This window comes from Podarcis melisellensis (assembly GCF_964234715.1).
Source record: "Podarcis melisellensis genome assembly, chromosome: 5".
Classification (NCBI taxonomy): domain Eukaryota; kingdom Metazoa; phylum Chordata; class Lepidosauria; order Squamata; family Lacertidae; genus Podarcis; species Podarcis melisellensis.
Genome location: NC_138537.1, coordinates 66,351,185 through 66,364,836, shown reverse-complemented (window position 1 = coordinate 66,364,836; position 13,652 = coordinate 66,351,185). Strand labels below are relative to the sequence as shown.

Below are 13,652 nucleotides of genomic sequence, written 5' to 3'. Positions count from 1 at the left end.
AGGAAACCCATCAGTTCCGTCCTCTTGGTCACCAATGTAAAAAGAATGAAGGCATTTCTTATCCACAGAAATGTGTTCCGTTAACAAGAGATGGTTGAGCCAACTTTGGCTGAATTCGATTGCAGCCCTATACATGATTCAGTTCAGTGGAACTTACATCTGAGTAGACATGCATAGAATTGCACTATTCATTAGTAAAAGCCCAGCTATCATCTCATACGTCACAAAGGTGGGCATCTTACTATAGTGGGTTTTGTTTCTTTGTTTGTTTTATTTTAGATTTATGACTGCTTCTTTCTGTATCTAACTGTCACCCAACTTTCTTTTTAACCCTAAAATAATTACATTTATTATGACCACGTCATGCCTCTGATGTTGGCCATTGTATCATGTACTGCTTTATACCATTTAATACCAGTTGCTGAGTACCACAAGTGAGAAGAGCATTATTACACACAGGTCCTGCTTGTGGGATACCCATAGGCATTTAGTTGGCCACTGTGAGTACAAAATGCTGGATTAGGTGAGCCTCTTAGGTTCTGTCTAATTTTTGACCTCTTACATCTGACCTTCCACATTTTGCCTTATAGACTTTCACAGAATTTAGCACTCTAATCCTAAATTTGTTTACGAAAAGAATAAACCCTTCTGAGCTCAGTGAGACTCACTTTTGAATAACCATTCTTAAAATTGCAAGTAAATAATCCAAAATATAGGTTGACTTTATTCCATCCCAGAAGCCATTATATTAAAAAGAGAGAGAGATTTTGACTCAACCATTGAAACAGCAATCACAAAACAACCTTAACTGCATGTATATTCCATGTTTATACAAAAAATCATCATACACATCCATTATGTAGGGGAAAGAAAATCGATTTACTTGATCCGTGAAGTGCATTTTCCAAGTTGATTGACTTTTACCCCTTCCAAACAGTAAGTCTTTTAGAATGAACATTACTGTAAATGAAAGTTGTATCTGTACCTTTTCCAAAGAATTGTCTGTCTAGATAGGCAGCAAGAAAGTACAGATCAACTAAATCTGCAAGTTACATAAAATCATGAAATGAATAACAACCCTGCAGTTTATTTCTCCTTCACTATTGCATAACATTACAAGGCAGCAAATGAAAAGAAAGCAAAATGTAACTATAAAATACCCTGCCATGTTTATGTGTCTAGACATAAGTTAAGTTTTATGTAACTAGACTACAAAAATAGTGTTCTCAGAAATGAAAAAGGACATTCCTGGCTTTAAATTTCTTTAAAGTTCTACATTGTAATTTAGGATTCTGAATTTCATAATTGTCCTCATTAAATTGGAGAAAGCAGTATGCTTAAAATCTAGTCAAGCTTTTTCAACTAATGTCACTTTGACCCTGAAGTTTAAAAATTGCATTAGTACCAGTATCAAAGAAATTCATTGCATACTTATAGTTAGTTTTGAAGATGCTTGCATTTGAATGTAAAAGCAAGTCATGCCATTGTAAATTTAACATCAAAGATCATTAAATGTGCACGCTTTAAAATAAGATGTAAGGGGAAAGGTACTTGATCTTTTAATGTGCAAGAGGGATGCTCCAAAACTTTGCTGACGTATGGATGTTTCCTTCTTATTGCCATTACTACGAGTTTCTCAGCAGTAAAACAGCAGGCCATTGACAATGATAAATCTAAGCAAAAAACCGAATACAACCAATTAGGAAATATAGGCATTGCCACAAATTTGTGGGGAGTTTTAACTCTTCCAAAGCTTGCATATAGTGCATTCTGAATAGAGCTGTTAACCCTCCGTTGGGCTATTTATTCATTTAGGGAAAATAAATGATAAAATACAGTTAGTTTGGAAGTGCCTTCTGTTGAATTTCTGCAGATGAATTTTATTTAATTGATGAAAGTTAGATCACAAATTTTGAAGTAATTATTTGTACTGATTAAGATTTGCCTTCCATAATTATTATTTTTTAAATCATACTTCACAACAGGTAAAACATCTCTGCATTCAAACATAGAAACATAGCAAGTAAAAGTATTCACAGATACGGCAATCATCACTAGTATTTTATCAGGGTAACGGAGGCACAGGAGCCATTTTTACAGTATTGTTAGCCTGGGTAATGAGACTCTGTGTAGCACTGGATATTCAGATCTGTAGGAATGTAGCATACTGAGTTAAATGCCTATTTCCAAAATGCCTGTCTCTTGTTGCATGGCTATTTTACTTCAAGTTAAAAAGTTGCAAGAACTTCTTTATTCTTGCAGTAGGCAGTATTATGATGAATGCACAAGGGAGATCTGCTGAGTAAGAAGGTATCATTTTTACATTGTCTGTTTTCTAGTAGATTTGTACTTTGGAGACTCACGAAAGTATATATAAAAAAAGCCAAACTGAGATCAAGAAACCCAGAATTAAAGGGGACTGGGAAGGAACAATACAGAGCGAGGTGACACACTGAAGAAGTAAAACCATTAATAATGAAGGGCGGTACGAAAGACAAATGGAGGCTGTAGCTGCCTTACCTGAGAAAAGGAATGAGGGTGCATTGTGTGATTCATGGCCCTTGCTGGGAATTTTAGGGGCAAAAGATGGATTGGGTTTAAGAAAAATGTCCAGTATATAGAGTGGCAACTGGCAAAAAAAAAAAAAGCAGGGGGAAAAGAATGCTTGGAGACAAAAAATATTCTGGAAGAAATTGTAGCAGCTTGGAACAAAAGCAGCTGAACGTGTGGGACAAGTATCCAACAAGTAATAGAATTCCTATGCAGACAAGCCAAAGCTCAAACAGGACACAGCAGTAGAGAGTATTGCCATTGGTAAAAGACAAAAGGTCAGGTTTCTGCCAGCCATGAATTAGTCAACCTGGACACTTCTTACTGCCTTCCTGAAAAGCCCCAAGTCACCAGACCAGATACCATCATCAGCTCTACAGTTCCAGCTTGCAAAGCCAAATTCCAGAGGGGAAATCACAAAGACACAAGGCTCCTCCAAACCACCTTTCTGTTGAGCATTTATGATTATTTGTCTTCATGATGCTTTTCAGGTAAAGGTAAAGGGACCCCTGATCATTAGGTCCAGTCATGGCCGACTCTGGGGTTGCAGCGCTCATCTCGCTTTATTGGCCGAGGGAGCCGGCGTACAGCCAGCATGACTAAGCCGCTTCTGGCGAACCAGAGCAGCGCACAGAAACACTGTTTACCTTCCTGCCAGAGCGGTACCTATTTATCTACTTGCAGTTTGATGTGCTTTCGAACTGCTAGGTGGGCAGGAGCAGGGACTGAGCAACGGGAGCTCACCCCATCACGGGGATTCGAACCGCTAACCTTCTGATCAGCAAGTCCTAGGCTCTGTGGTTTAACCCACAGCGCCACCCGTGTCCCTGCTTTTCAGGTAGTCATATGCAATTCTGCTTTCACTGAATAAATTTTAATTGAAAAGCACTATAAAATGTTCCGAATCAATTTCTTGCATTTTTCTTTTGTATTTAGTTACCCCTCTATCACTCAGCTTGGAGTAAAAAGTTTGGGTCTTATTGGTATGGAATGCATTTCATGTTTTAAAGTGTGTAATTTATACAAAGTTAAACAGACAAGCTCTTTAGGCTTGTGCACACTTCAAGTCAGTATAAACAATTTTCACTATAATTAGTGTCACTTTAATAGTCCTGGATGATTTAGTTATTGTAGTTATTAAGTTTTCGGGTAGCAATTTATGTGCATCATATCAAATGTGCCACAGCTGCATGCTTGTAAATTGACCTTCACTTGCCACAGATGTGTGTGTGTCTGTTTTGTCACAAATTCATGAAAAATGACTTCAGTCTGATGAGCAATAATCTAAGTAGAAATTAATCCCTGAAGTTTTTAATCCTAAAAATTGTTATATAGCCTTAATGTCTGTGCAATAATTGTAGGCTCCTAATTGTCACATATAAATATAATAATGAACCAGAAATACAGCTCTTTGTATGGCATTATTTAATCTCTCCTGCTAAATATTATTTGAACTAAGCAAAGAAACAAAAATCATCAACAAGTGCAGTTAAATTAAAATGGAACAAAAATAAAACAGGGGGGTTGTTATGTTTGAGTATAAAATGAAAGTAGATCTGTTATGTCCTTGCTGTGCATTTTAGTGGCGCAAATTTGACCACAGGTCTAATACTGATTATTCAGTTTATTTTTTTATAAAGAAATCAAAGGGAAGAAGTGAAAACAATGCCTTAGGAAAATCTTCTTTGTACAAAATAAAAATAAAAATGGGAAGGCTCATAGGAGCCAACTCCTGGGAGCTATGGGAGTTGACAGACATTTCCACTCAAATAGTGTGTGTGCACTGCGTCATGTGATCAGTTATGTGGGGCGGGGCTTACCTGGGCCCCCACAATATTTTATTCAAGTTGGCACCCCTTGGAAGGCTACAGAAACTACCTTGTTCAAAATTCTTAAAATAATTTCACAAGCAGTATAAATAGTTGTGAAATATATTTTGCCTTCGTAATCTGAATCTGAAATTATCAGTAATTATTGGGGAGGGGTGAATTTGTAAGAAACTCTGCAGGCAGTTGTCTTCTTCATCACAAGCAATATTATGGCTTCTTGGATATCATAAAGGTATTGGAGACCCCATACCCCTCAGAGAGGTACAGTTTCCAGAGTGGTTTAACAATCAATCCCTCTTCCTAGAGAACTCTGAGAATTGTAACTCTCTCGTGGGGGAATATAATATATTGATCAGGAGAGAGAGAGAGAGAGAGAGGAACATTTTCCAGCCAGAAGGCCAGATCTTAATCTCCCCACCCCTGGCAGGCCAAATCTGATTGTCAGGATTGGAAGCACACTGCTGGGGCTGTTTGAAAGCCCTTTTGCAAACAGCTCTGCAATCCAGAGGTTCAAAGCGCAGATTTTAGCATTAGTTTCAAATGGAAACTGTTTGCCAGTCCTGGAGCAAAGCGTACTTCCAGCACCCATCAGCACCTTGCTTCAGCAAAGAAAAAATTGGGATGTCACCTTAAGCTCCTGATAGCTCCTTTGAAGTCCTGTTGTTGCCTGCCTCATGCCTGGTATCCTGTGTGATGACAAGTGTAGGACCCATAGGTGTGACTTACCCAGATACAGACTTGCAGGCCAAGTGGGGAGGCCTAGTGGCCAGGGTGCCCCACCCTGATATTGAGATAGAGATTTGCTATAAAAAGTCAGTCATCAACAGAACGAGTTGCTTTAGAATTGTATCTATCTATTCTTGACAACCTTCGTTATAATTCCATTTCTTTAGAAATTTCACATTAGAACAGCTGTTCCTTTTTTACTATCATTCTAAGGCCAAATGTTACACCATGCATTTTTGTGGTGAATAAGTAAATTAAATATAAACTAGCAATAATTGCAGCTATTAATCTATGGGATTTGAAGCCTGAGATTTACTTAATATGATATGATTTTAGTGCTTTGCATATCAATTGTGTTTTCACATACCTTTTGTTTCCCTCCACATTATTTAGTCCTATCTCTTCACTCTTCTCAACGCCTTAATTTTGCTCTAAAAAGAATAATTAACACATGTTATCTTGTGGGTGATTAATTAAAGGAGTGAGCTTTCAGTTCAATACTGTTGTCATGTTGCTTCACTGCTTTCCTGAGCGTTAACATCTGGTTATAACATGGCATACTGGCATTGTTTAATTTTTGCCCAGTTTTTTTTATATATATCATTTCTCCTGACCTCACGAGGTGTAACAGGAAACCAAAATATGTTCTTTATATTATTCCATTTTTACTTTGAAAAAAAGGCACTAGTTTTCTCAAACCTAGGGCTGCCATATTTCAAAAAGGGGAAATCTGGACACAAAAGTTATCAAGGTGTTGGGTTTGGGTTTGGTTTTTTTTGCAAAATCTCAACAACAAAAAATGAAGTTTTTAAGCCAAGTCCACATTTCCCTGGACATTAAAGAGATTTCCTCCCGGGGGCGCTGTTTCCAATGGATGGCAGCCCTAGTCAAACCGTATCCCTGGCAACTCTAAGGTTCCAATTTGAGACTTATCAGTAGCCTTGGGTTCATCTTATGCCCTTGCACAGGTGAGGAGCAGGCCTGATTGTACTAGGATTGTGGTGGTAGCTTGCAAGTGGTGGTGTGTGGACAGTGGTTGAGCTGCATCATGGCCAGAGAAGGAGCCAGTCAGTGGCAGCAGTGGGCTCTAAGGGCAGGGAGAACACCAGAAGGATAAATGGGTTTCCTTCTGCACCATAAATGTGGATTTGATTCTGGGGCTTTGGGATTGCTGTCACCGGTCTCCCCACTCTCCCTCCGTATATTAGATGGTTTTAATTATTGTTATGGACAGGTGTTGCCAATATGTATCACACACACACACACACACACAAACACAGATGGAAAGTAAGCCATGGGACTAGCTGTGCATGAAAATGCAAAAGTCTACGGTCTCCCCAATTTGGTATAATAAGCAAATTGCAGCAGAGGAATGGGTAGCAGGGCATAGATGTGACCAAATGTAGTCACGTGTATTTCCATTTTGTTATAATTTGGAGTGAAAGTAGCAGTGGCTGAACAAAAAGGCAGTATTGTTTTAAAAGAGAGGAATTCCAGGATATAGTAGAAATACCACATTTTGAACTTTGAGCTAAGCTTCTAAGACACTTTTAAGAAGCTATAGCTTCATGAAATTCTTTCTGATTTTGCAATAAAAATGATATCAAAAAGTTAAGGGGTGATACAGTTTGTCTATGTCACTTTAGTAATGCATTGCACAATTATTTTGCTTTTATGGAGTCTGTGAGGACTACTGTACTGACCCATCACCCTACCTTCTCTGTGGACTCAGCAAAATGTTGCTCAGGGCCTGAAGACTGCTGAAAATTTATCATTTTATTAGCAGTGACGGCCATCAGTTGCTAACCATTTCTTTTTCTCCTTTTAAGAAAGCAAGCTTAAGTCAAACTAGCTACTTAAAGCAAGGAGGGGGACGGATAAACTCTCATCAGTCCTTTTGTGCATTGCAGCCTTCCTCACAGGGTCATTCTTAATTTTAGTTCTAATATACTGAAGGGGCTCATAAAACGGATAGGCTTTCCTAGTCAACATTAGCTCCACTAAAGCAGATGGCAAATTCAGATGTTTCCAATCACAGTTTCCGGCAAAATATAATAGCTTTTAAAACAAGATCACTTTTCTCCCTGCAGGAACTGACAGCTTGATGTATATTTTCAGTTTTAAAAGCTACATCGCTGTCCCAGTATTTGTAACACTTTGACATTAGTGCCTTGTCTCACACATATAGTTGTGAGTAAATTTGTTCCCACATTTAGATGTTATTTATACTCTTCTTTTTGCCTTGCTTTGACCCCAGTTCAAATACCACTTGTTTCCATCATTGTATTGTGACTATCTTGGTTGTCCTGATAGGTGGTTTTCCGGCTATAAATTCCCGATAACTTTTTCTTCTTTTGAGTAATCTTATTGATCTACAAGGATGACTCATCTACAAGTGTATGTCCTCCAAGAGCAAAAACTAAACACATCCTTGTAAGCTTCCATGCTAATACAGTATATGTCTTTTACAACAAGTGTCTGGATGGTATTTACTACTTTCAAATTCTGAGTTCCACATGCTCACCTTGTTTCAACTCTGCTGAGATTAGGTTTCTCCCACCCCTGCATTATAAAGAGAACATTGGAACCTGCTGTATTTGCAGGTTGAAAATAGGAGTAGCATTGGAGACGTACTTTGTGTTCTTGGATGTTTGCTTCACTGAGACATGATTCAGGCAGCCACATAAAGGTTTCTGGCCATGTAGGATTGGGTAATGGCAACATGGGGCCCTAAAACATCAGTGGCTTAAAGCCCAAGTACATAGAGACAGTTCCACATTATATGTTTTATGTGCATTTATATTAGGGGTGTGTCCAACGTTCAAGAGACTGCGTTCTACTCCCACTACTCAACCATGATCGACCAAGGACACCCCCCCCCCCGCCCAGATCGACCTGTAGATCGTGATCAAACTGTTGAACTATAAGATTCAGTTCAGACCCCAATTTGGCACATCAGAAAACAGTCCAAAGCACTTGGGAGGTTGCCCAGTTCATCTTGGGGTCTAAGTCCTGATCTACTTTGGCAAAGCAAGCAAGCAAACAAGGCTTTGTCTCCCCTCCTCACCCACTGGAATTTACTATTGGGACATCTTTAAAAAGCTATAACTTTTCTCCCTTTTGGTAGAAGTAGATGAATGTTGCAGGCATACTAGCCCCTCAGGAACAGATTAAGCCTGCCAAATAAGTCCAGGGGTATTACAGTGGATACATTAGAAGTTATTGTGTGTGTTTTTAAATGAAATGTCTATAACTTCCCCCTCCCAGCAGAATTGCATAAAATTTGTAGGCATAGTAGTCCTTCCTTGTAAGATGAATCCTGCCAAATTTCAAAAGTATAGCTGCTTTGTTTTTCTGACAAGGGCAGCATTCACTGTTTTGTGGTTGATGATTCTTTCCTAATCTAGTGTTTTGTGGGCAATTGGCCCTTCTCCCAGCCATGCTGTTTAATATACCTTAGTCTTTCCCTTATACAAAGGCTAGCATCGCTAGGTTCACTTTTATCAGACACTTGTCTGTAGTTGGGGAGAGGGGTCATATGGCTATGGGACGTTGACATTTTTAAACACAAACCCAGCCAATATCTATGTAACCTTCCCAATTCCTAAGCATGGCTGAAGAAGTGGGTGACAGGATCACATGCTCCTCTCCTCTGGCCTCTTCCCTTTCTGACATAAATTCACCTCACCCTCTCCCTTGCCACTGAAAACTTTGGATATCAGTTCCCACCTTAGCAATGCCTAATAATTACCAGGATTTGAAATTAACCAATAAAAAAAAGATGGGGATCATTTCATCAGCACCAGCCCCTTTTTGTTAGCCTACACATGGTGTTGTTTGTTTCAGTTGATAACCCACACAGCCTGGTTGCACATATGGATTAGTTTTACAACAGTCTGTATTTTGGAAGATGCATTGCAGGGCAAAAAACAGCAGAAACAGAAGCACATTCCATCTATGCTTCGGTCCACTGCCACTTCTCTTTCATCTTGACAATTCGGTGATTAGGTCCTGATTGATTGCATCTCTATGCAAACAGTGTTAGTAGATCGGTTTTCATTATTTGGAACACTTGGTTAAAGATGCCATATCTTCAAGAGATAATTGCCGATGAATTGAGTTAATCTAACGACAGTGGCTGCAATCCAGAATGTTCCATTAGGCCATTTGTCAGCACTTCTGCACATGTGGTAAATGGGCACACTCCCCCCCCCCCCGGTTGAAACTCTTCATGCTGTGTCAAAGGCTGTTCCTGAAGTTCATCCAAGTTTTGCAAGCAGTTTATTGAATGATGCGGAGGCTGGAAAGTTATCAAACATGCTTTAAAATGTCTGTATGGTGTGTTTTTTTGAGCAGCTGGCCACTAAAGGTTGATGGAAGGCATACCTCGGGAGGAGGAAGTTCCGACCTGGGGTGTCACTACTGAAAAAGCCATCTCCTTTGTCATAAGAAACGCCACCTGTGATAGAGGTGGTGCTTCAAAAAGGTCATTGGTAAATGATTATTTGTATGTGGCAGGCTGATCTGGGAGGAGATTTTCCTTCAACTAATATGCTAGATGGGACTGATGGGACTTGTAGTCCAAATCTTGGGAAGGTCCTAGGTTGGCGAAAGCTGATTTAAATTCTAGTTAGTATACAAATCAGAATCTGAAATCCTGATTTGATACTGGTTTGTTCTTGCTAGCTAGAGTTCAAACAAACCACAGTTCCCAGAGTTTAGATATAGTGGGGAAATATTGCTTGTTTAAGATTAGAAGTGGAAGCTTTCGATTTATTCTTCTCAATTACAAAAGAAGAGGAGAGAGGAGGCTTACCAGAGCTCATTCACCTAATGAGAGACCATGGGCTGTACAGAGCACCCCTGATCCACCCTATGGCTATAATCCAATGGTTTTCAATCAGGCTAGTCCACCCTGGGACAACCCAAGGACCGTCCAGCCCTCCACAGATACAGTTCAAAATTAATTTGGTGATGGGGCTAATGCTTAATTAAGGTTTTAAAAAAAACCAAGTAAACATACAACTGGCAGTGGGCCAGAGAATGGAGACATGTCTCCTCCCCATTATAGGAGGAGGGGAATCAATTCTGCAGGGTGTTCCATTACAAGAGGCTTCTTTCCCACCCCCACCCCCTTCTCACCCAAGCATTTCCCTTCATAGATGTGAACAGGAAGCCTATGATGAAGCTTTAGAAGGATTTGGTATTTTAAGCACCTTTAAAACATGCCTCAGTTTAGCTATAAATTTGCACCCGAAAGATAATGCCGCTCCTTATTTTGACAGTTGAGGTGAAGTCTGACACAGAGGACATATAATATTTCTCAACATTCATTCATAAAAGAATTGTGAAAACATCTGCGTATTTATGTCTGCCACATAAACAAAAGAAAATATATAATACTATTAAGATCAACTGTAGTCCTTTCTCTTTTCTGACAGGCATATCACTACCCTTGAGGCGTCATGTATCTTCCCTTAATGAAGTGACAAAAATATTTACCTTCAGGACAAATTATAGGGCTAACAAGCTCCCTTCCCTTGTGCTAAAAAGGACTTGTGCTTGTTATGTCATTGGCTGAGCTTAGGGTTGCTCTGGTGGTCCCGAAACAGATAAACATTATTTATTTATTTTTACTAACGTTTAAAGATGTATTAGAAAACACATGAGAAAAACAAATTGCAGACAAAACACACGATCATTTTTTAATAAATTGACTCTTTATTTGTGTTCAATATTTCTTTTACTAGAGTGGACAGTAGTCTTCATGTCAATCTTTTAAACAATTTTGAAACAAATGTTTCAAACAGATTTTGTATCTGTATATGGTTTTAATTGTATCAGTGTTTAATTATTTTCACATAATTCCCCCCCCCCGGTCTGTATTTAGTGGTTCTTGTTTTTATCTGTAAGCTGCCTTGGGTCCCATCAGGGGGAAAGTGGGACCCAAGGATTCCCCCTCATAATGATAGCGTATGCAATAAAAGCATCAAACCTGTTTGTTTCCTTAATAGTGGTTACCATAACTTTTCTTAAAAAATCTGTGCGAGTCAAACGGATGCTCTAGCCAAAACCCTTCATATCCTATTAATTTAAATGGGAGGGATTTAAGTGCCCTGAACAAAATACCCCACTGAATATTAAGCAGACCCATTGAAAGGAATGGACCGAAATTAATCAGGGCCGTTAATTTCAATGACTCTACCCTGAGTTCATTGAAGATGGCCCAAAAATTATTCTGCTTTCCCCCACATCCTTGATGCTACTTTTGTGAGTCTGAATGAGAGTCGGGGAACCTCAGGCCTTAGAAGTGTGATGATGCCTTTTCTTTGCCTGCATGGAAGATGAAGTGTGTGTTTGTGTGCCTGAAATATAGCCTACTACTCACATCCATTGTTCTGTCCACTTTTCCCTCTGGCCCCAACCACCACTGAAGTGCATTCTCCAGAAGGTTGTCCACAAGGGAATGCAGCTCTTGGGCTGGCTGAAACAGGTTCTCCACCCCTAGCCTAAATTTTTCTGGAAGCCATGAAGCTACTAAAAATTAAATTCTGATATTACAAATGCAGAAAGCAGTCAAACTGATTATCATAATGCCCATGAGATTAGTTTCTGTATTGATTACAGAGGCCGCAGTGCTTCTCAGTATACATAATTGTCTCAGTAATTACTCTTCCTTCTTTCTCCCCCTTCTTTTTTGAACCTATCAGGCAAATGATAAAGATACGGGCAACTACAGTGCAATGCAGTACAGACTCATCATCCCTCCAATCAAGGATGGCAAGGAAGGTTTTGTGATCGAACCTTATACAGGGCTGATCAAAACTGCTATGCTCTTCAAAAACATGCGGCGATCGTATTTCAAGTTTCAGGTCATTGCTACAGACAACTATGGAAAGGGGCTGAGCAATAAATCAGATGTACTTGTAAGTATGCATTTGGGGGCTTATTCTTGCTGCAAAGTTTATTGTAGACGACGTTGTGCTACAGGCATCCACCCTCCTTGTAGTTTTTTTGTTATTCTGACTGCATATGATGAGGATACAATAGCTGGTGTTGTCAGGCCTTCCTAAGTAGCCCATCAGTGGGTCTTTAAATCTCCTGTTCCTGTTGCCTGCCTGGGACTGAAGGGGACTGACTTCCACAAATCTGCTTATCAGGTTGCCAAAGACTAGTGCCCTAGTGAATCCTATGTACAACACCCACTATCATATTAGTTCCCTGTCCAAAGTTTGTTTGCGAGTTGTGGAGGATTGCATTCAACTTTGAAACATTTGACCTGAGGCCTTCCTCGCCCTGTTTCCCCAATTCTCTGTAAAGCATTGAGAAGTCTTGGGCAGTCTAGTAGGGTCTCTGTCCTCAAGCGCAGAGGAAACATGTGCCCAGTCCCTTCTTTCAACTTTCAAAGACAACTCGCCAACATTACCCACAAGGGGTTAGAGCAGAAGCAAGAATCATAGAGTGTGAAGGTCACTGCTTTGTGGTAGTTTCATTGTGCATCCAGCCATGGCAAAAGGGAGCAACTGAGTCATGCAAAGATGTCATTTCACTCATCTTCATTCCACTCACTGGCAAGCTGGATCCAGCCTTGAGATTTTGAAGCTGATATTTCACTGTCTGAGATGTGTCCAAGGCTGAAGTTGGTGGCACAAAGTACTATGTTGGTCAGACTCAAATTGCAGCACTCAGAGGAAGCACTCAAGGAGGAAGGGGAGCGTAGCCCCTGCTACTTAGTTCAGAACTATTTTGCATCAAATAATCTCATATCACTTGGGCTTTCTGGCAGGCAGAAGCTCCTCTTGTTTTCTCCAAAGCTTCCACTTCTGCCAAAGAACATGAGATAACCAGCTTCCTCCCACACCAAACTTTCTGCATCCCTTTTGCTATTCAAGAGTAGGAAAAGGTATAGTAGCTGTTGGGAAACACTGAGACCAACACCTCTCCCCCACTGCAGCGACGTCCAGGATGCTTCATCACTCTTGTGTCCCATCGCGCTGATGTGACCCATATCCAAGGACATGAGTACACAACACCAGCAGAGTCCAAACAGAAGCTGAGCCTTGAGGTGTGACATCTAAGCCTAATTTATTATGTACAAAATCAAACATAACAGAACAAAGAAGACATGGCTCCCCTCTCTCTTTCTTCCACGGAGAGAAGGGGAAAAACAAAAGCAATACAGAATGGAACAGTGTATCTGAACATCCGTTCCCCATGACATCCAACACTGTGGAATGTAAACACAGACCCGTGACAACAACAATCACACATCTGCAACACGGAGGAATGAAATTCCCAACAGTGGCAACCATAAATAATCAAACCTTGTGGACCCCTGTTCCTTCTATTTTGCAGATCTACACAGCATTTATTCCTTATTACAAACCTCTTTGTGGTGCAAATGGGAATATGTTGAGCACAAGTGTTTATGTGGTGCAAATGGGAATATGTAGAGCACAAGTGTTTATGGGAATATGTAGAGCACAAGTGTTTATTATTTGCTTTAAAAAACAAATTGAAATAGAATGCATGATCATCCAGTGTTAA

General features: G+C 39.9%; 1 protein-coding gene across 18 annotated transcripts in view; it reads left to right on the top strand.

The window, feature by feature from the left end:
• Positions 1 to 13,652, top strand: part of PCDH15 (protocadherin related 15) — a gene marked incomplete at its 3' end in the record, with an annotated part of 626,354 nt that overhangs the window by 560,216 nt on the left and 52,486 nt on the right. For all 18 annotated transcript variants that reach the window (XM_081912931.1, XM_081912944.1, XM_081912932.1 and 15 more), the window contains one exon: positions 11,816 to 12,031. In XM_081912931.1, coding sequence (XP_081769057.1) covers positions 11,816 to 12,031 — 216 coding nt within the window. The remainder of the gene's footprint in view (positions 1 to 11,815; positions 12,032 to 13,652) is intronic.